Genomic DNA, 24,082 nt, shown 5'->3' on the forward strand with positions numbered 1-24,082 from the left:
CCAGGTGTGGAAGAGGATCTTTGGAAGAACTGAGTAGACTTTTTAATTTTGTCAGGGGGTTTGAAGGTAGTCTTGATGTTGTATTTGTGTAGTGTTCTGTCTATTTTTTATGAAATGCCTCTGAGATATGGTATGGATATGGCATTCTTAAAATCTTTTTTGTTTTTAGTGGTGTTTTTGTGAAGGATCTTGTGAATTTTTTTTTTTATTATAGCTATTTTTTATAAATGTATGATTAATGATCTCGATATGTCGAGATCATTATGGGGATCATTATATCATTAAAAATATCGATGATATTTTTGGCATTTGGCCTCACAGCTGCAAAACACTAAATACATTCCTCAGCTGAACAAACAACACAAACATATTCAATTCACGATTGAAATCGAAAACAACCACTCTCTTCCTTTTCTAGACACACTCATCACACGTCTTCCCTCAGGTTGTCTACTGCAAACCTACACACACACACACACACACACACACACACACACACACACACACACACACACACACACACAGGCCAGTATATACACAAAAATTCATACCACCACCCAACACAAAAACTAGGAGTCATAAGCACCCTCAAACACAGAGCACTAACTATTTACTTGAATGAGCAAGCTCTAAAACCAGGAAATCGAGATCACTAATCATACATTTATAAAAAATGGCTATAATAAAAAAATAATTCACAAGATCCTTCACCAAAACACCACTAAAAACAAAAAAGATTTTAAGAATGCCATTCCATACCATATGTCAGAGGCATTTCAGAAAAAATAGACAGAACACTACACAAATACAACATCAAGACTAAGTTCAAACACCTGACAAAATTAAAAGTCTACTCAGTTCTTCCAAAGATCTTCTTCCACACTTGGCCCACCCAGTGATTTACAAAATCTAATGTACATGTAACCTACCCTATATAGGATGCACTATATCAATCAGGAAAGAAGAACACAAACAATACATTAAATATTTCCATTATGGAAAAACCAGCCTATCAGGCCACACACTCCATACATACCATAGAATCGACTGGAAAGGCACCAAGTCCATACATCACACCGAAACCTGGTTTGAGAGGAAATTTAAAGAAGCATGTGAAATGATTAAACACAATCCAAACCCATCTGCAACTGTTATAGCAACTGCAACAAGCCCAGAAGAAAATCTCAATACGAGAGGACTTGAGGAATGTTTATTGTAGTTCTGTTTGTAATTACTGAAAATAAGAGCCAACAGGCTTCACTTCGGTGAAGTAGAATTATTCAAAATTAAGTGGATATTGAATACCACATTATTTCTTAGCTGAATAAGAAACTCAAAGATAGAAAGTCTAATCTAAGAGTTTCATGCCGAATATAGAAAACTATGCAAAGTTCGGCGAGTCTAAGCATAAGCCAACACTTGGTGGTGCAATGCTAGGACAACTCGTAGTAAAGGTGGAGCAAGCTCTGATCACTGTTCTTAGTATTTTCTCATAATGTAAAACACAGCTCCTAGGAGATGTATTACTGTTCTACGTTATGAGAGAAGGTCACTACCCAGACCAGTTTCGACCTTTTTTGAGGTCTCATCGGTGAGTAGGCAGACCTAGATGTAACGCTGAGGTTTCAATAGTCAGAGCTTGTTTCTTTTCTGTACAAGTTGCACCACCTTTACTACGAGTTGCCCTAGCATTGCACTACCAGGTGTTGGCTTATGCTTGGACTTGCCGAATTTTGTATAGTTTTCTATATTCGGCATGAAACTCTCAGATTAGACTTTCTATCTTTGAATTTCTTATTTTGCTAAGAAATAATGTGGTATTCAATGCCCACTTAATTTTGAATAATTCTACTCCACCGAAGTGAAGCCTGTTGGCTCTTATTTTCAGTAATTGTATTTGTGCACCTTTTCACAACTCGTACAGTAAAGATACAAGCTCTGACTATTGAAACCTTAGTATTACATCTAGGTCTGCCTACTCACTGATGAGATCTCAAAAAAGGTTGAAACCGGTTTGGGTAGTGACCTTCTCTCATAATGTAGAACAGCAATACATCTCCTAGAAGCTGTGTTTTACATTATGAGAAAATATTAAGAACAGTGATCAGAGCTTGATCTACCTTTACTACAAGTTGCCCTAGCATTGCACTACCAGGTGTTGGCTTATGCTTGGACTCACTAAACTTTGTATAGTTTTCTATATTCGGCATGAAACTCTTAGATTAGAATTTCTATCTTTGAGTTTCTTATTCTGCTAAGAAATAATGTGGTATTTAGTATCCACTTAATTTTGAATAGTTCTGTTTGTAATTTTTTTCAACTTTATTTAATTTTATTTTTATTTTTTAAACTTTAATTTTTTTTAGGCTAGATAACAGATTGTAGAGTACAAGAGCATGTAGCTTGTTTTCTTATACATATGTATTTTTCTGGTGATGACTCAATACAGGGGTTGAAACATCAATTGTTACTTTCTTAGTATTAAGTAAAGTATTTATTTTAACATGTGTGTTTTGTCTCCCAAAATTTTCAACCATTAACATTTGATTCATGACAAAACATTTTAACACAAGATCTGAGCATTAAACAGATTAGCACAATTTTTATCTCATCTACTGACTGAATAGAAGGAGAACTGATTCAATTTGGGCAAGGATCTTCAGGAAAAATTTCAGAAAAATCTGTAGTTCCTTTTGAAGAGGTCATTACTGGATAATGAAACATGAATTTATAGATGCATACCAGAAATCTGGGCAAATTCATTCTGGCCTGAAGTGTATGCTGATCTTTTTTTCCTGTGATATTCATAGAGCTGTGTTATGGATCTATTTCCAAGATATTAACTATGACCATCATTTCTGTTCAAATGTGCTGTGATATCTATAGTAAGATATACAATGAAAATTACTTGAAAAGAGGTGCACTGAAGATTGATTTTGCCACTCTGATAATTGCCCTACTCAATCTACCTTGTTAATGCTGGAATTTCTGGTCAAAAATAGGCACAGCTGTTGTTTCATCTCCTTATGCTCTAGATTTGACACCTGCAGTTCTCTATTTGCCAAAACTCAAATTGATAATGAAAAACTTATGTTGAAGTTCAGTTTTGAACTTGCTATACTTTGCAAGTTCACTTGCCAAGTATGGCACCTTTTCCACTCTCAAAAGTGTACTTCAGTAGATATTCCTAACAGTGGTAAAACTTCAACTGAGATACTTTAAAGCAGTGCTTCTCAAACTGTGGGCTCGACCCCCTTGGGGGCCATTAGTTTTGTTGAGGGGAGCCATGAAATAATGAAAACAAATTTAAAATGTTTTAAGACTAAGTGTGTCATGTCAAATGTGTATGTAAATACTAAAAATGTAATATTTGCATTTTATTTTTGCAGTATTTGCTGTGTATGTTTTGTATTGAATATAAATACAATAAATATTATAATAATATATATATCTGTATTACAATTTATTTTTCTGATGGGGGCCGTGAAATATTTTAATTTTTCCAAAGGGGCCTTTACATTCATAAGTTTGGGAAGCACTGCTTTAAAGGATACTACATGAAATAGTAGGTATATGCCTTTATTTGTGAGAAAAAATATATTTCACAAACTTTTAATCATGCCTCATAAGTAATTATTTATTAGATTAATTATTGCTGTTAAGCTCTATTTAATTGTTATAAATAGAGAAAAATCATATAAAAAGATAGCATCAGTAATCAGATGTTTTATTTCAGAATAATTAAGTTTTTTGAAATTTCATTTGTAGTGTAGTATCAAAAGTCTCCGTGAACAGACAGCTGAATATATGCTAAATCATTCAGATGACTTTGTCCCTTTTCTCACAAGCTTAAAAACTGGGGATATCATGACACCAGGTATGTTAAATAATTTTATTTTTTAATTATCATAGTAAACAATTTATGTTGCCGAATGCACACAGTTTTCACTCATTTACTTTCTAATAGTGCATGTATGTGTAATGTATTATGTTTGAAGTGTAAAAATCCAACAAGTACCTTCCTTGTCCATATGTGCCATATTCAGAATTTGCATATTTTTTTTTTAACAAATTTCTTTGAAATGAAAATCCTTTTCTGAAGACCGTAGAACAGAAATATATTTAGGATATATTTTATTATTAATTTTTTAACTAACAATTACTTTCTTTCCTTTAATTTAATAAATTTTGCCATATTTTGCTTTCCCAAGCAAAAATGGATGAGCTAAATCCTGTGTGTTACTAACTATTCCTGTTACTTAGCTATATCATACTTGAATAAGATAAGGAATACTGGTATTTCCCTCAGACCACAATCCAAGAGTTGATTTCTTCTCCTAAAGGATATTCTTGTCCCTTACTTTTTCGTTATTATTTAGAACATCTTGCAGATGCGTTGTTTCTATTATTCAACCTCAGCTATCATTTGATTCCACTACATTGTATTTTCATCACTTGGCTTCATCATGAAAATGAATGAATCTTTTTTTTTTTTTTTTTTTACAATAACCAGCAGCTTTTGCAGATCAAGTTTATTAGAAAAGGATACTGATCACAGTTTGCCTTTCTTGGACATCATATCACCTGAACTAATCTTCACTGCAATTAATACAACAGCATGGCACATCATCTGTTCCAGAAGGGTAGCATTGTTAAAACATACTCAGCAGAGCCCACACCATTTGTTATTCTGACTCAGGTTTACAACAAGATTCTCTCATAATCAAATTGTAGATGCACCTAACTGGTTATAATTCCTGTAATATTCAATATTGTATGTCATTATCATCATCATGCATATCAAGGATTTAGGCCTAGCATGACCTGTTTCGGCCTTAGAAGTCATCGTTGAATCGTTTAAGAGGGCATCCTGGTTTTCTTTTTCCTAATGGCTTGTATTTTAAGGCTTGTTTTGGTAATCTTTCTGTTTTCATTCTTTGAACGTGTTCCATCCATTTATGTTTATATTTTTTAATTTTTTCTATTACTGGTTCTTGGTTTAATTCTTTCATAATTTCTTCATTTCTTTTGTGATCAAATAGGGTATACTTTGCCGTTTTTCTCATAAACTTCATTTCTACTTGTTAATCTTTGTTTGTCTTTTTGTTTTATTGTCCAGATTTCGCTTCCATACATTAAGACTGGTAGGGCTAATGTATTGTATACTTTTAGTCTGGTTTGTTTTTGAACTAGATTTGGTTTAAATATAGAGTTAATTACACCTTTTATTTTTAAATATTTTGCAATTTTTACGTTTATATCTTTTTCATTTTCATATGTGAAATCACATATGAAAAATAATTGTATGTAATCTATGAAATCAGAAACTGCCATCTCTGGTTTCATAGTTGGGGTTACACACTTCAGTTAAAGATGTACATCAATGCTCATTAATTTTCTTCTCCACAGAGTGACTGGTTTTTCCAAAATAAGAAAGATTACAGTAACATGGGACTGTGATCTTACCAAACACAGAGTGGAGAAAGCTTCTTTTTAGTAGTCACTGAAAAACTAGAAAGTTTGTTAATAGGGAACAAATGAAATTTTCTTAAAATCCTTGCAATCTGTTCAGAAATGCCAGAAACATCCCATATGTTGAGAAGTGGAGAAGAAAATTAATGAGCATTGATGTACCTCTTTTACCGAAGTGTGTAACCCCCAACTATGAAATCAGAGATGGTAGTGTGATGGTATGGTCCTGTTTTTCCTGGTTTGGCCTTGAACCTCTGTTTGTGGTGCCATGAACATTGAACTCCGAGAAGTATCTGAACATTCTGGATAATGCATTGTTTCCTACTTTGTGGTGTTTCTGCAGAACTGACCATTGTCTCTTTCAGCAAGACGATGCACTATGTCATAAGGCTGGTGCTGTAACTGCGTGGTTTTGTGGATGTGTACATCACCACACTTGACTGAACTCCACAGAACCCTGATCTCAACCCTATTGAACATCTGTGGGAGGAGCTGGAGTATTAGGTGAGGTTAAGGGATATCTGACTCACAACAGTCCATGACTTCATCACATGCCTACAGGAAGAATGGTCCAAAATTCTCAATCATGCACTTGTGGAAAGAATGCCTGTAGGATTGCTGCAGTCATCAGAGCAAAAGGAGGTCCTACATCTTATTAAGGTGGGTGCCATGACTGTTTGTTCCTCACACTATGGTGTCCACTGACTTCTTTTCAAGCAGTATATATACATAGAGCTGAAGTTTACCTTTCAGTTTTATCAGTTTAAGTTTACTAGCAAAGATCACTTTTTTTTGTTGTTTTTGTTCAGTGTGTTTTTGTTCTTTTAATCTTATGATCAGCTTTCATATAAGCTCCTGCTTTAATACTGCAGTCTTTAATCATCATAGATATCTAAATTAAAAAGGCTAATATTAATTTTTATTGTGACTGTTTTTCCATTTATATTCATAGAAGTACATCAATTTTTTTCAATTTATTTCACAGATGAATTCAGAGAGTACTGTACTGAAGTTGCTACTACACCAGCATGGGGTGGACATGCTGAGGTATTTTGTAAACTATATTGTTATACTGTCATGCCTTTCCATTTATTGTTTCAAAGTTATGATGTTAGTCTTAATCCTTATTGTAGTTGTGTGAGCTACTGATAAAAATTTAACTACTTTAAGTCTTATTCAACTACAGTTAACTCATCAAACACCATTATAGTAAACTCACTTATAACAAACTACAAAAAAGTCTCCAACAAAAGAAATTTAATGATGAATCTTCCGCTATAACAAACAATTCTTTTGGTCAGTTTCTATGATTTCATTGCTGTGAGCGATGAATGTATATTTAGTTACTTATACACAGATTATAATATTCAATTGCATAACACTTATTTACATAAATAAAAGTAAAAATTGCAAACTGAAGGACACAGATTTGAATGGAGAGAAGACACAAATAAGGAAAGACTTATTAACTGTGCTATTGTTGATAGCGATACTTCATGTTGATTCAGGACATGAGAGTATATATATTGCATTTGAAATAGGAAGTAATCTCTTCATTTTAAGCTGAAAATATACCAAAAAGAAAAATATGTACAAATGTTTTAAAAAGAAGCTACAGTTCACCTCTGAAAGCTGCATAACTTTCACCTCTGAAAGTTATCCAGCTTTCAGAAGTGAACTGTAGACTGAAATATACAACTATTTTTGATAAAAAAACAAATCTTGATAACAAGAATTAAACCTTGGATGCCCACTAAAAAATCTGAATAAAACATTGATGAATTCAATAAGGGAGGCATGTAGTGAATTTGTTTGCAAGAATAGAAAAATCAGAACTTCATGTTGAACTCAAGAAGTTAAGTGCAAGAAATAAGGAACTCATCAAAAGTTTCTGGCAGTAAGTCAGGAGGTAATCTGAAAAAAATAGTGAAAAATATAAGAAAGTTGAGGTGTGTATAAAAGAAGCTAAGCAAAAGTCATGTGAATACTATTAAATATCACAAAAGTGGCAAACTGGTCTGTTGAAAAACATTGAAAGTTCATCATTTCCTTAGAAACAGAGGAAAGAGTACTGTAAAAGGAATTAGACATGATCAAAATGACTTTAAAACAAAAGGAAAAAAAATATTAATGATTCAGACCATGCCTTTCCTCTCCATGGAGTCAAAAGACTCATTGTGAGAGGCCCATCCTAGAAAATGCAAAGTCTATCATACCACTCCTTGAACTCATTGACCATTCATACTCTCACCACTCTATCAGGCTTTACATTCCATGATTCAACTACCCTCCATGCAAAGAAACCACTCCTCACCCTCTTGCTCACAGCTTTCTTTTGCAACTTCCAGGGATGGACCCTTATCCTTGCTCCTCCTGTTCTACCAAACGAAAGAATTCTGTCAACCCTGTAACTACCTCTCAACAGTTTAAAAGTTTCAATGTCACCTCATCTTCTTCTATCCACCAAACTCTGCAGGCCACATTCCCTCAGCCTATCTTCATAACTAACATTGTACAGTCCTGATACCATCTTTGTTATCTGCCTCTGCACCCTTTCCACAGTTAATTTATCTGCTTCAAAGCCTGGCGACCAAATTTGAGAACAGTAGTCCAGGTGTGGTCTGCTCAGGGCTTTATACAGTGGAATGACAACTTTTTTTATCTCTGCAGGTTGGCATCCTTCTCAGTATTGCAGCAGTCTTCTGAGTTACCTTCATCATCTTTGCAGTATGTTCTCCGAATTTCAGGTTTCTATTAATCATCACCCTCCCCTACCTCCTCCAGTACAGTTCCTCCAACAGAATATGCAGCCTCCCATCAATGTATCTCAAACTTCAAGACTACATTTTGCTGCAATAAATTGACATCCCCCCATTTATTTGTCCAGTTTATTCAAATCCTCTTGCAGGGCTACCACACCTGCACTATTACTAATAACCCTTCCCATCTTAACATCTGCAAACAACTGAATATCCCCCTGAAATCCACTGAGTGTCATTTATATAAAGGTTAGACAATATAGGTCCCAGTACTGAGCCCTGTGGGACCCCACTTGTAACCTTCTGAATTCTTGATATTGTCCCCCCCCCCATAGCCAATCCTGAATGCAGTTCACCAACATGACATCTAAACCCGTGTGCTGCAACTTAAAAATCAGATATTGTCAAATGCCTTTGTAAAATCCAAAAAAAATGACAAAATATGTCTTTCCCCCTCATCAGCCACTCTTGTCACTTTATTGTAAAAAGCAATCATATTACTAATGCAACAGTGCTCCTTAACAAATCCATGTTGACTCTCACAGATAACATTACCCTCATCTGCCCAATGCTGTATATGGTCCCTCATTAATTTCTCCAAGATCTTAACAACTACTGATGAAACACAAACTGGTCCATAATTTGACACATCCAGTCTGCTACCACCCTTATGAAATGGCACTATTTTACTCTCCTTCCACTCCTTGGGTATCTTTCCCTTGGCCAGACTTTCATCGAAAAGCCAGGTCAACAGAGCTGTCAGTGCTTTAGCACATTCTCTCAAAACCTATGTTAAATTCCATGTTTTCCCACTGCTTTATTGACATCTGTAGTACTCAGTATTTGAAACACATTCTTCTTTTGCACTTTTAAACCTCAAACTTGTCCTATCTCTCTAGTATTAAAACCTACTTCTTCAGGATGAAATATCCCAATAAAGTATTCATTGAACAATTCCATTATGTCCTTTGCATCAGTCACTCTATTCCCATTTTTATCTAACATTGTCATTCTTCCGCAATCATTTCTCCTGATACTGGCCACATAACTAAAAAATTCCTTAGGATTTTCTTTGGATCTCAGGACCAATCTCTTCTCATATTCCAGTTTTCTCTTCATACTAGTCACTTTCCTGCCCTGAGTCTTATATTCTTCATGCATCTGCTCTCTACCCCTCTCCTTATATCTCTTCCATAACCTCTTTTTAACTGCAGTTCCTGTTTGATATTGTTTGTCATCCAAGGTTTCTCAGTCTTCTCTTACCTGTGTCCACCACCACCACCTGAGGTCCCTTATCATAAGTCTGCTATCATTCAGGTTTGATTTTTACTAATTCCATTTCTTGTTGTATTTGCTAACTTTGCTGGCTCTAAGTTGCATAAAATAATGCTACTCTAAGTCAAAAGACTTAGAGTTTATTTCTTTTTTTTCCTTTTCATTTTAAACATGGAGTTTTTTTTGATTGAGAATGACTCCGGTTCCTCTCAGGACTAGGACTTTAGGTATTGAGATGCGAGGAACCCAGAGTTCTCACCAAAGTTTAAAAGAAGTCATAGGAGTTCAAAATATCTACTCCTTTACTCCCTATGGGAGCAGTAAATATTTAGTCATTATGAAGACCATTGATTCGAGAGATTAACTTTTGGAGGGTTCCCCCGTACAAAGGAACCACATAACACCAATGACGGTAATCAGCCAAGTGAGGATGCTTAGGATCAACAAGTTCCCTATGGAATGCATTGAGGCCGGAGACGACGTATTGGTTAATGCCTTTGTGAAGTGGGGGGGAAATAACTAACATCAAGAGCGGCATTTCAAAAGAAGATTCCACTTGGTTCTCTGGGGAGGTGACATTCATAATGGAAATGAAGTCACTAGTGTCTAATTTAGTCACCGTTGGTACAGCACGAATCATTGTGAATTTCCCCAGACACCATTGGTACCATAATAAATTTAGTTTAATCCTTTATCCAAGTGTGAGGAAACAAAGTTTGTGCCTGAAAATATCTTCAGGACTGAATATGGTGTTGTACTACCTTACTGGGGTAAGGTAGTACAACACCAGGCAACTCATAGCAAAGGTGGACCAAGCTAACAATACTCCTATCCCAGTATCTCCCATAATGCAAAACACATCTCCTTGCAGATATGTATAATGTTATGCATTAAGAGATTGGCCACTACCCAGACTAGTTTCGACCTTTATTGAAGTCTCTTCAGTGGGAACCAGGCCCAGAGGTGGAGATACCAGGCACAGCACGAATCATGGTGAATTTCCCCAGAGTGCAGAAACAATGCCTATGCTATGGCTCAATTGAACATCTAGGCAAAGATTGCCCTCGAGTCAAGTGTTTCAATTGCATCAGCATCGGCACATTTCAAGCCAGTGCCCTAACCCCTACAGGAAGTGTAGCAATCCAGAACTCTGGATTACAAGCTGCCCATTATGCACCTTTGCTGAGAGAACAGGTACAGCTATTGAAACACTAACATAAAAGCCTGTCATCACTGCCTACAAAAATGAGTTTCCAGATCAATCCAAAAACATCGGAGACAAAGTATTCACTCAAACAATCCTCAGGAAAGTAAAGAGGACAGCTATACCTACTACTCATCTATCTGCTTCCACCACAACAGCATCGGCACCTATGACAGAATCAGCACATGACACACAGCCGGCTACATCAGTAACATCAACAGGACCAACATCTGAACAACAACAACAGCTACATCTACAACACCATCAGAAGTTGTGTCTACTAGCCAGTTGACAACTTCCACAGAAACCATTGTAGTTTTACCGGCAACAACACTAGCCTGTAATACCAAGGACAAAACACTCACAACTGTAGTCAATGACCCCCTCCCCTGTGGAAGAAATGCAAATAGAAGGGGGTGGGGGGAATACAAGATGTTTTATCTCTCCTGCTGCCACCTCTGTTGATGGTGGCGGGCAGGGAAAAGGCAGCAAAATGCAAGGAGGAGCCAGTTCCTACTCAAGATAAAAAACACAAACCTAAGCCAAAAGAACAGGCCAACAAAACATGAGTCGAACATGGAACTGGACCCCCCCCCCCCCCCTCCAGAGAATGTACCATAAAAGATAAAATTAAAAGGTACATGGGTCACAATTTAATAATTTCACCTGCCTGTAAGATATCCAAGGATAAACTGATCAGCTTCAAAATCAAGAACAGCAAACACAAGTTCGAGGTCTTGACAAGCTTATGTTCCAAGCTTGAAGCAAGCCTGTAGGGGGCTGGATATTCTACTTCATCCCTACGAATTGATTCCTTACTACATTTCACCAAGCATCTTAAAGTCAAGCATTTAGATAGGATATAATCAACTAATGATGCCACTGCTCTTTTGCATCACCTTGCTTAACATCCGAGGCCTCTGTTCACCATTCAAACAGGAGGTGGTATAGAAATTAATGTTAGCATATAAAAATCAGGCTATTGTTCCGGCATGAGACACATTTCTACTTAAAAAGACATGCAGAAACTTAGCCAAAAGTACTCCTTAACATCACACTGGAGTTTTGGCCCAAAACCATTAAGTGCTGGAGTTGGTACTTATGCTGGTCTTCCCCCCCAGGAGCCTTTCACAACATCCAGAGGGATGTGGAAGGAAGAATTCTAGCCATAAACTGGAAGTACCAGGGTTGTATCACAAGGTTCATTAATATCTATGCTCTGGCTAACACACCTGCAAGACTAGCTTAACAGCTACCTCTATGGCACTTATCACATCATCTTGATGGGTGATTTCAACTGCATGGCAGACCCAGTCCTAGACAAAGTAGGAGGAATCCGACTTCAGGTATATTAGGCTACAGAAATCAGGAAGACAATCACCATGCCCGTGACTACACGTGGTTTGGCCAAGGAGTTGGTACTTGGCTCGATCTCATTTATCTACCATCATTATTTCTTTCTAGAACCAAGAAAATAAAGCAGGTCAATATCAATAACAACATTTCAGACCACAGATTGATTGCGCTCACATACCACCCATTCAATTGATTACATATAGAAAAAGTAGAAATTGGGTCCAGATCCCTGGAAGCTACCATCAGGCTTCCTGTCCCTATTTTCAGCCAGTTTCGCCATCTTTGCTCCACCTGGACCAACACAGGCTGGGATTGGGATGCATGGGCACAATTTAAACTCACCATCAAACAGAAAATAACAGAATGAGGCCAAGAACGTGCCTACCTATTCAGATCTTGGCTCCAAGACCTCTACAAAGAAAGGAGTTGGTTCATGACCAGCCAACGCTAAGGAATACCTTGCAATAACATCATCCAGGAAATTAATGCTGAAATAGATTTAGAAAAGCAAAGGCAAGTCGAAGAAAGAAATTTTGAGCACAGATGAGTTCGATCCGAACTTACCCATGCTTGGAAGACAAGCCATCAGCCATCTTTTTCAACAGGCACTTTGTGACCTTCAGAGAGGAGTGAACCATTAACAACATCATGGAAGGCAGCAATAACATTGCCTCAACTGCTAATGACATCCTTCTAGCCTTTCAGAGGCATTATACAGAACTGTATAAAGATGGCAGTGCCTCTCCAGACTTCTCCTGGAACATGACTGCATTCCCTGCACACATCTAAGCAGGGCCAGATCATCCCTTCAAGCAATGTCCCATCAAGAAAGCGCTTGTTCCAAACTGAGGCAGAATTCTATTGCAAAGCATGAGAATTTATACTCCCTGCCCGTATTCGTGACACTTTTTAACACTTTCCTCGCCATCAAAAACGTGCCAGGCAATTTCATCAGTGCCATATGGTGTTTTTTTGTCTTTTAGGCCTGCATGGATTCCTCCCTGATCAAGAACTAGCAGCCTATTAGTCTTTCCAACACCAACTACGATTCTTTCCTTTAGTATTGCATGGTGATCAGCATTTATTTTAGACAAATTATGGACTCAATAACCATGTTAGAAATAATTATTTTAATTTCTTGACATTTCGGCCTTCATATTAAGGTCATCCATCTGGAGTATACACACACAATATATATATATTGTGTGTGTAATATTATATATTCTGACAACATCAGAGAAACATTCTTGCATATAGATAATTTTATTACAGCAAAAAAGATGACCTAATTTACCATGACAATTGTTATATTAAATTTAAGATCCTGGATTACCTATAGTCTTATTTATAATTAACTCTTAGGGAGAAAGGTTATGTAGGTAGAATATGTGCCTTCCATATTCTGGGGATTTTTAGACCATCATTATTGTTAAGATTAGGATGGTTGATAAGCATTTCACAGGCCTCCTTAAATTTACATTCGTACCATGTTTTGGTGCGATGTAAACCAGAGCTTCTTAAACTGTGGGTCATGACCCCAAATGGGGTTGCGTAACCGAATGTGGGGGGTCCCGAAAAATTTGGCAACGGTAAAAGGTTTCTGAACGCATAACCAAAAATTAATTCAGATTCGAGGCTATTGTGTGTAATTCTTTATGCAAATGATAAAATTATATGTATACCAAAGAATTGTTTTAAAATAAATTTCTTTATGATTTATTTTCAGTAAATGTTTGATTTGTATATCTATTTTATATACTTATATACCCAGGGTCACGTAAAAATTTCTCGGGTGAAAAAGGATCGCGAGTGGAAAAAGTTTAAGAAGCACTGATGTAAACAACAGGTGCTTTTCCAGTCAATTCTATGTAAAGTGTTCAGGGCATGATCAGAAAGGCCAGCCTTCACTATAGTTATTGTATTTAATGTGGCGTTTATGTTCCTTTTTTCTGATAGGAATTGTGCTTCCTGTTTCCCATATATAGGACAAATGACAGGTGCACTGAATATGGTATACTCCAAGGTGGGCCAGTCGAGGAAGTAGATCCTTGAATGAGTTGAGTAAGTTCTTTAATTTTTTAGGAGGTTGAGTATGGAATGGTTACAATAGTTTTATTGTAGTATAGTTTATTTTTGTTTTTAAGTAAGGTCTAGTGAAGAATTTTGTTGATAGTATTTTGGCTGTAGCCATTTTTTAGGAAGGTATTGTTGATAATTTTCAATTCATCTTAAATGCTTAAACCTGAAGATACTTTCAGGTGCAAACTTTGTTTGCTCACACTTGGATAAAGGATTAAACTAAATTTATTATTATCTTCAAAGCCCTGTTTTTTTAGTGTGTTAATGACACCTAGTTTTTTCTGTTGGGTGGTGGTAGGAGTTTATGTGTATGTATTGGCCAGTATGTGTAGGTTTCTGGTAAACATTGAAGGAAATCCTGCCAGAAGGATACACGTGACAAGTGTATCTAGAAACAGGTGTGTTCTGCTTTTCAATCTCAATTTTGAATTGTATGCGTTTGTGTTGTTTGTTTAGGTGGCTGAGGATAGTGTCTAATGTCTAGCGGCCATGGGGTCAAATAATGAAAACATCGAAACGTATCTAAGCCAGACTCTTTGAGTTTTAAAGGAGAGGAATCTAGAGCATGTTGCTCAAAATATTCCACGTAAAAGTTAGCAATTGTGGGGGGGGGGGGGGGGGGAGATGGTGAGCCCATGGCTGTGCCTTTTTGTAGGTAGAAAGTGTTCTGCCACAAAAATGGTCAGAATGTACTATGTGTGCAAAAGAGTGCTGTGATATGTTTGTTTTGTCTAAAATAAACACCAACTACAAGATCCTCATCAGAGTCATCAACAAACCGACTCAAAGTGGAGATGAGACTGTCACAAAGCACCCAAGTGTATGGCGTCCCAGGCCGATCGATAGAATTTAATCTGTTCCTCATTAGAGATCTGCAATATCTGGTACTATTAAAAAATACCCAATGGCATTGCTTTCAATTCTTCTTAACCGAGCATTTGACAACTTCCAACACACGTTCCTGTTTTACATTCTTCAGGAAGTCAAGGTCAGTAGGTCCTCCTGTCCATCTTACAGTGTGCCTACAAGAACAGCTCCACTCGGCTCCAAATACTGTAAATTGGTTTTTATCAGACCCCATTACCATCCACAAAGGGGGATCAAGCAAGGATTCCCACTCAGTCCCCCTTCTTTTTGCTCTTATCCTTGTGCATTTCCTACAGGCAGTCAACAACTCACACATCGTTAGAGGAATACCCCTTCCGCTCACCATAGAGGAATTCATAATAATAGCCTATGCAGATGTGTGGTGGGCACCCTTAATGACAACAACTCCATAAGAAATCTCTTCAACATCTTAGAGAAATTTAAAATGTCGGGACTACAATCAAATCCCGACAAAACACAGCTCAAGACTTATAGAGCCTGTTACCCAGTTAATATCCCCTGGGTTTGGTTCCTAAGGAGGATCCCATTACCACTTTAGGGATATCTATTTCGATGTAGCCTGTACTCAGCATACAACATCTTATCACCAATACTGTCGACACTCTCAAGGACTGCTGTCACTTTCCTCCTGGGCAACAATAATCAAGAGCATCCTATGTCCAGCTTACCAATATGTCACCAGTATTACAAACATCTTAGAACATCAAGAGAACCTGCTCTACAGGTAACCCTTGAAGTTTTTCTGGGGCAGTCTACCTCAGGAAGTTGCCATCAAGATCCTTCAACTTCCGGGGAAGCAGGGAGGGGGCTTCAGCCTCCCAGTTCTCAAAATTTGGTACCCGAGTAATACCACTTTCAATCTGAACAGGATACTGCAATCTAACCATCTTAGCAATTACCTTCTTCAATATTAGTTGGGTTTCAAGCTTCCCCTCTTTGGAATTACAGACCATCAAGGATCCAAAGCAGATATTGTCCCAGAGTACTACCACCAGCTTTGCCAGATTTTACAACGCTGCTCTTCAGGGATAGATATAAACAACATTCAGGACAGCAAAACATGGGATGACTCCATCTTTAACATCTTTCACAGGCCCCGGCTGGTGGCATGTGTGAAGTGTGCAATATACACAGGTGCTGCAGAAGAAAAGGTACCTAAAAGATGTCAAAAAGTATGAGATAAGAGTTTAAACGAACAACGAATGGTTCAGAATGGTACATATAATTATGAATGTATGTCGTCTTCCGTTCGGGCCCCTTCAGATCTTCCCGGAAACGAACAAATAAATTCTGAAATTCTAGCCTGAACCCAATTATATCACTGTAATTTTTTATTAAAATTTACAAAAATATACCTAAAATAGTTCTTCTTTATTTTTTGATGTATCATAAATCAACTTATGATTAATTGTTGAGTTCCGTGTAAAAGAGGTTTGTGGATAGATGATATCACAACGTCATGCGCCTTTAATTCAAATGGTAATTCAAGAAAAAGCATTATTTTTGTTTAATTATCTGAAATCTAAACAAACTGAAGAAATTGTGGAAAATTTTGCAGCTTCTCGTGGTTGGTTTGAAAAATTTTAAAAAACAGGCCAGAATTCATAGTGTAAAATTATCAGGAGAAGCTGCAAGTGCAGATGTTGAAATTGCAGATAAGTTTCCAGAAAAACTAAAGGAAATAATTGAATGCGAAATTTTTTTACCAAATTTGGTGTTTGATGTTTTTGAAAGCAGTTTGTTCTGGAAACGGCTACCATCAAAAAGCCTCATTTCTGTTGAAGAAAAATCAGTAGTTGGGTTCAAAGCAGCCAAAGACTGTTTAACGTTACTCTTTGGATCAAATGCCGCTGGCTATTTTAAATTAAAATTGTTATCAGTTTACCATTCAGAAAATCCGAGGGAGTTTAAAGGCAACATAAAAATGAATTTACCTGTAATATGGAAAGCTAATAGAAAAGTGTGGATTACCAAGGAGTTATTTACTGATTGGTTTGTTAACCATTTTTGTCCAGAAGTGAAATGGTATTGCCAAAGAAATAATTTTGAAGAAAAAGCTCTTTTGTTGTTGGACAATGCTCTGAGACATCCTACTGATCTTAATACGTTAGACACATGCATTCCTGTCAAAGTTGTCTTTCTTCCAGCAAACACAACTTCCCTGATTCAACCAATGGATCAGGGAGTAATAGCAACATTTAAAGCTCTATGTGGTACATTAAGCAATTTAATTGAACTAGAAGATAAAGAGCAAATGTCAATTAAAACTTTTTGGAAAAACTACACTATTAAAGACATAATTGAAAACATTAATAGCTCTTGGAAAGAAGTCACTCAGATTTTCTTAAATGGAGTTTGGGTCAAATTATGGCCAGAAGTTGTACTAGAAGAAGAAAGTAACATTCAAGAGATTAGAAATGATTATCCAGATGGCTCAATCAATAGGTTTCGAAAATGTCGATGAAGAGGATGTAAGAAATTTATTAAATGCAGAAGATCATGGTTTTTCAGTGGAAGATTTAGAAAAACGTGTTAGCAATGAAGCCAAAGAAAATGAAGACGAAATTAAAGAAGTTCCTATTGAAAAAAAGTGTTAGCAACCAATGATTTAAAAAGCTGCTTGAATGACAGTGAAAATTATCCTGACTTAGGAAGAAGTGTTATTGTTAAGTGATCAGTGTTAAATGTAATAAATCCGTATAGGCAATTGTTAAATGAAAGAAAAAAAAACATAAACAATCAACTTTAGATTCGTATTTTAAAATGTCATGATTTTATCTTTGTTAGGTATGTAATATTGACTTTTTATTTAATAAAACTTTTCTTTTTTCAAAAAAAAAGTCTTTCATTTTCTTTACGTACGAGCATATCCCTATTATGGCCATAGTATTTTTACCTCTGAGAACGATGCTTCGCTTAACAAAGTAATTTCATGGAACACATTTTTTTTGCTAATCGAGGTATGACTGTATATATATATAATTTAGTATGACTTATTAGTTATTCTTACTCATTAAACTATCTGACATACCAAGAGTGAGCTCACTTATACATTAACTTACATTTGCTACACACACACACACACACACGCATGTGGCAGTTTGCTTACTCTTATATCAGATACCTATTGAAATACATCTTGAATTTTTACATTAGCACAATTGAATTTGGAACAAGGACACATTACATAATTGTCTGGAAGAATTTACATGTCCTTCTAAGTACTTTTGACTAGTTGAATTACATGTATTTCATTCTTTCAGGACAGTCCTTATTTGATTCCTTTGTCTATGCAGCAACATTCCTTTTTTTTCTGGCTATATGCCTGTTCTTTCTCTCCTGCCATTTTCTTCATCTTTGTCATTGATGTTCTTTATCTTCTGAATTTCATTCATGAGCAACATGGTGACCTCAGCCATTCGACGATTGCTTTCTCTGCTGATCACTCCATGATGATTTGTGCTGACTTCCTCACATGAGACACTCTGGCAACCAACAGTAGACCTCATATGGCAGTGGACCCAGTGGAAAAGGACCAAGATGCTGTCCTTCCTGATGCGAGAGCTTTTATATCAAGTCTTGCTCATAGTACGTATGTGCATCTCTCGAGATTCCCAGCTTGGAGTCACGTTAACATTGGAATATGCTGATGTCACAACTCATATGAAACTAGTTTGATTAACACAAAGTTTCATAACAAAGTTATTACATACCAAAGAATTTAGTAATTTTACAAACATTGATATTTTTTTATATATTTTTATCTACAGACAAAACTTTTCAAAACGAACATGATACAATGTTAATCATGCAAGATTTTATAATAGCAACTGGAAGTAAAGAAAATTAGTTTCTTCAGTTTTTGAGGGTCTTGGATTTGATCATCTCATCAGAAGATGTTGTTATAAGTGAGCTGTCAAATTACCCTCCAGTTGGTGAGAGTGACCATGAAGCAATTACCTGGGTGGTTGCCAGCAGTGTGAGGACATTTGTGAAGAAAGGGTATATGTGGAACTACAAGGCTGGTGATTATAAGCTCAGGAGACACTTGCATGGAATGAGGAGTTGGCTGGAAAGCAGATCAATGCTGCTTGGGTGATATTCAAGAACTATCTAGTAGAAGCAGTGTCTAAATGTATTCCAAGCATCAGAAGGTTAAATAAAGTAGGTGTGAAATGAATGAATGAAGGGATTAAGCATGCCATACAGAGAAAAAAGGCATTATGGAAGCAACATAAGAGGAGTGATAATAATCAATTCCATGAGGATTACAAAGAACAGGCAAAGAGGATGCTTGGTTGGTAAGAGTAGCAAAAGTGAAGTATGAGTGCAGTTAGCTAATGAAGCCAAGAAAAATCCTATGGAGTTTTTTTTGATATGTAGCCAGCCAGCAAAAAAAAAAAAAAAAGAATGATTATGGAAGGATGACATTGATTGAAGAAAATGGTATAAGAACAACTGCTGCAGAAGATATTGTTGAGATATTTAATGACCAATTTATAAAGGTTTTTCATCCTTCTGAATGTGACATCATGAAGAATTTGAAAGCAGTGAATGAGGAGGAGGAGAAACTGCAAGTGAGCAAAAGATATATGGAGAATTGAGCAAAGTTCATGTTAATAAAGCTGTGGGAATTGATGATATATCACCACATATTTTGAAGGAATGTGCCAAGGAGTTGGCATCTGCCTTGACATATTTGTTTAATATGAGTCTTGCATTGCATCAAGTTTCAAAGGAGTGGAAGGAAGGCAAGATTGTGCCGCTTAATAAGAGAGATAATAACAGAATTTAAGCATCAAATTATAGGCCTATCTGAGTTGTTGTGGCTAAAATATTGGAGAGGCTGGTGAGAACCAGGATCCAGAATTGGGTTGACAACAGTGTATTATGGACAGCATGGATTTGCTAAAGGGAGGTCATGTTTTAGTAATCTACTTAATCTACAATAAAGTAATGGCTTCATTGGATAAAAGAGATAGATACACAGTAGTATACTTAGATTTTGCAAAGGCTTTTGATAGATTACGGCATGATAAGTTGATAATCAAACTAGAGTGGATGGGGTTGGATATTAGACTAGTGCATTAGATCAGAGATTGGCTGTCTGATAGGTATCAGCAAGTTGTGTATTGGGGGGAGCAATATCTCGGGAGAGGAAAGTCACTAGTGGTGTGCCTCAGGCATGGCCCCCACAAGGGTAGGGCTGACAGGGCTCTAGCCTGGGGGCCAAGAATTAGGGGAGGGGGGGGGCGTCTTGTTGGGTCGGCCAGTTAAGTGAGACTAACAAAAGACAAAAAGAAACTTTATAAAATAAGAATGAATATGTACTGAATCGTTTCCAACCCATTATCCATATTTTTTCAGACTTATGGTTACGCTTCTGAACTTCCCATTTGAAAGGATTTATTTTAGTTTCCATATTTTGTTCACCCATCTCGCTTTCTATACATGCCATCGTTTCAATGCCGATGTTACTAGCACACTACCCTATCGGTGCATATGCTATGGATTCTGAGAGAATTTTATTTTATTCATAAAAGAGAATGCTTTATTTGATAGTTTTAGTTGGCTAAGTTGATCTCAAGAAACTGAAAATTTTCTGCAAAATTCTTTATTTGAGAAGAATTTGTCTTATTTGAATTAAAATTTTGCTAGTTAGTAAGTAAAAGAAAATATGAAGCTTTTTTAGTTATGATTTTTTTGTATGAAACAAACTTAATTTTTTTTCCAGATCATACAAATTTGAGATATTAAAAATATTTAAATAAATAATTCTAGTAAAAATAAAATAAAATTCTAATGTCTGATTCAAAGTGCAAACATAAGTCTGGAGCTCAGAAGAGGAAACTTAAATCTGAGAGAGAGAGAATCGAAAGTATCACGAGGTCGTCAATTCATAACCAAATTTTTAAAATCTGAAAATGAAAAGGACATAGTTCCAGTACTGATCATAGTGAAGGTGGTGATAATGTTTGTGACATTGAAATCCAAACAGAATATCAGTGTCAAATCGAAACTCATAAAACAGTCGAAAGTCAAGCGACTGTTACATGTGAACCTCTTGCAACGGAAGAAAAGGCCGCAAGTGAAAAACCTGCAGGAGGAGTGACTATGGAAGAATATAATACAGTTGATGCTTCAGTGGCAGGCCCTGTTGAAAAATCTGATATAAAATATAATGACCCTAGTATTTGGCTTAGAGTAATCTCAAACAACATGCGGCAAGAGACAGCACGAACTATTAGCTTTCAAGAATTCCAAAAGATTTATAAGGAATTGCCAAGAGATCTTAATGATATGAAATTTCAAGATTTTTTGCTCTATACGAAAACGAAAGATGAAAGAACAAGAGAACATTTTCCAAGAGAATGGTTAACATTGTGTGTATCGAAAGAAAATCTTTATTGTCTACCATGTCGTATTTTTTGCGACTCTAATAACAAAAACTTAAGCAGTTTAGCTCAGGAAGGATTTTCGCCTAGAAATAAGCATTGGAAAAAGTTGTATGGTATGTTGCCCCTTCACGAAAATAGTTCCAAACACAGAAAACAATATCTGGCTTGGAAATCCCTTTTGCAGTCATTGAAAGTACGTGGAATCGATAAAGACTTACAACTACAAATTCAATATGAAACAAATAAGTGGAGAGCACTTCTGCAATGGATTGTAGATGTAAGGTTATTTTTATCATCCAGAGGTTTTAGCATTTCAAGGAGAGAACACGAAGATTGGAGATGTTCATAATGGGAATTTCTTAGGTATATTAGATATAGCCAAGAACGACTTAATCCCCTAGCAATTTTGTGCATTGAAAACGATTTGGCTAAGCTTTTGTGTTATCATTTAAACTAATTGATCCTAAACCCTGTAGAACAATGTGTTGTCCTTAACCTGAGCGAGAGGTAGGAGGTCTGCCAAAAATCCTGGCCTCAGGGGTCTGTTTTGAGCCATTGCTGTTTAACCTGCATGTTAATGATAGTGGAAATATTCAATTATTTGCAGATGATGCAAAGTTGGGATGAATTATGAGGAGTAGAGTAGATGTTGTGGCCTTACAAGAAGATTTGAATAGATTCAGTGAATGGCACTGGAGTGGGGATGCCAGTTCAATATTGCAAAATGTAAAGTTTTAAAATTTGGGAAACAAAGATGGAATGTAGAATTTGTGTGTGGTGGGGATATATTGTTGGAGGTCGAGGAAATAAAAGATCTTGGGGTGATGGTGGATAGATATCTAAAATTTGGAGGACACATTGCCGAGGTTGTGAGGACAACACAGCGTATTTTGAGAGTGATGCAGAGGACACCGACTTGTAGAAGTAAGGAGATTCTTGTTCCATTGAACACCTCCGAATCAAAGAAAATGTGTTGAATGATTTGCAATTCTTTAGCATAGAAAATAATTATTACCAAATATGAATTAGCATAATCTAAATCCAGTAGATTATATAATCATGTAAGCACATAAAAACATATAAATTATAAGAAAACTGTTATTTGTAAACATTTACAAAATTGGAATAATTTTTAATGTTGTTCAAAATATTAGAATATTCCAAATTCTTCCTATTGGTTTTGAGGAGAGCATAGAAATAGCATATATTTCAGTAGCTGAGAAACTGACTCATGTGTGAGAAATTGTTTGCATGAAGATTTCAGTTAATCATTTGCTTAAACATGGGTCAAACGAGGGACATATCAGAAACTAAGAAGTTTCGTATGATGTCTCTGCACAAAGAAGGCCAAACTCGACAGTTTTATAGCTAGGAATTGAAATGCTCTGAAGCAGGCATGAGTAGAGTGTTGAGATAGTATTCTAATAACCAGAGTTTTCAAAATAAATGCTGCAATAGCAGTCAAAAGGTAATAACTACATCAAGAGGAGAGGAGACCAAAGAATATCATGAGGAAAAACCACTTCCAAAGTGAAAGGTATCTTCACAGGAGATGGAAAGAACTAGGTGTGAATATGTCTAAATCTATGACGTTGAGATGACTTCATAAATAGGACTGGAAAAAGGTACTTTTTCTAGTCCTTTTTCAGCTGGCTGCTCTAATCACTCGAAAAATTCCTAAATTTTTTCCTTAGGAGAACTTTCTATGTGACCATAGGTAGAAATAAGTTTCATTGTCCATTTCTCTATTTTGAAATTTGCCCACATAATACTACTTGATACCGCCTTCCAATCAAGAAGTTTTTCATGTCTGGTGTTGAATGGATATAATTGATGCCTCTTCTTCTAGATGTTGAGCTGTAGTTTGTAGTAGTCGAGTTTTCACTGTTTGCTCTGGTTCCCCTGATAAACAGTGGGGACCTTGTTTATCCGGGCAACATACTAGCTAGCATGAAATCTTATCATGTTGTACCATCGTATGCATTTGTGGTTTTAACCGATAGAGAGTACAATTTGGTTGGCCTATTCCCAAATTGCCAACCAATCCTCGTTTGTTCTGTACCCAGTAGATACCTACTAGCAGGGCACACCACCTGAAGGTTAGGATGGGACATTAGGTCAGAAGCCTTGGTCAGTTCTCTATATTCCATAAAAGCGTGGTGGAGGTCTCCTCCTAGTTATTGATTTTGACCCTTAACTGACCCCAAAATATGCTAAATTGTATGGTGTAAATGTTACTTTATACAGAGCAGGATGTAGTTTCAACTTAAGTTATAATTGAGCAAATTGGAGCTCTGGAAAGGTACTTGAAGATGGTTTGATGTAAAAGTAATACTAAGTGTAATACAAAGAACTGCATTATCTTCACTGTTATTTATCATCTATGTGGATTACATTACGGAGAAAAGTGCCATTAAACCTGATATGAAAAAATTAGAAATATTACACTCATCTCTTTACTTGATGCAGATGATGTTATTTTATTAAATAAGTCATGCACTTCAAGACATTAACAAAATTGCAACTGGTGTGGTAATTATAATTTAGTTAAACTTGGCATGAAAATCATCAATAAAAAGACAAAAATAAAAAAGTAGCAGGAACAGTCAAACATCAACTGTATCCTTTGCCCACATTGCCAATTTATTTAA

The 24,082-nt window shown here is 36.3% G+C and overlaps 1 protein-coding gene across 2 annotated transcripts in view; it reads left to right on the top strand.

Annotated features, from left to right (window-relative positions):
- Positions 1-24,082, top strand: part of LOC150103160 (deubiquitinase OTUD6B-like) — a 420,347-nt gene that overhangs the window by 348,053 nt on the left and 48,212 nt on the right. Inside the window, exons 7-8 of one of the 2 annotated variants that reach the window (XM_090398214.1) lie at positions 3,769-3,877; positions 6,458-6,519. In XM_090398214.1, coding sequence (XP_090254340.1) covers positions 3,769-3,877; positions 6,458-6,519 — 171 coding nt within the window. The remainder of the gene's footprint in view (positions 1-3,768; positions 3,878-6,457; positions 6,520-24,082) is intronic. The other variant, XM_090398215.1, reaches the window with a different exon arrangement.

This window comes from Typopeltis vanoorti, chromosome 9, assembly GCF_054136105.1.
Source record: "Typopeltis vanoorti isolate ZY-2024b chromosome 9, IOZ_Tvanoo_1.0, whole genome shotgun sequence".
In the NCBI taxonomy this organism is placed as follows: domain Eukaryota; kingdom Metazoa; phylum Arthropoda; class Arachnida; order Uropygi; family Thelyphonidae; genus Typopeltis; species Typopeltis vanoorti.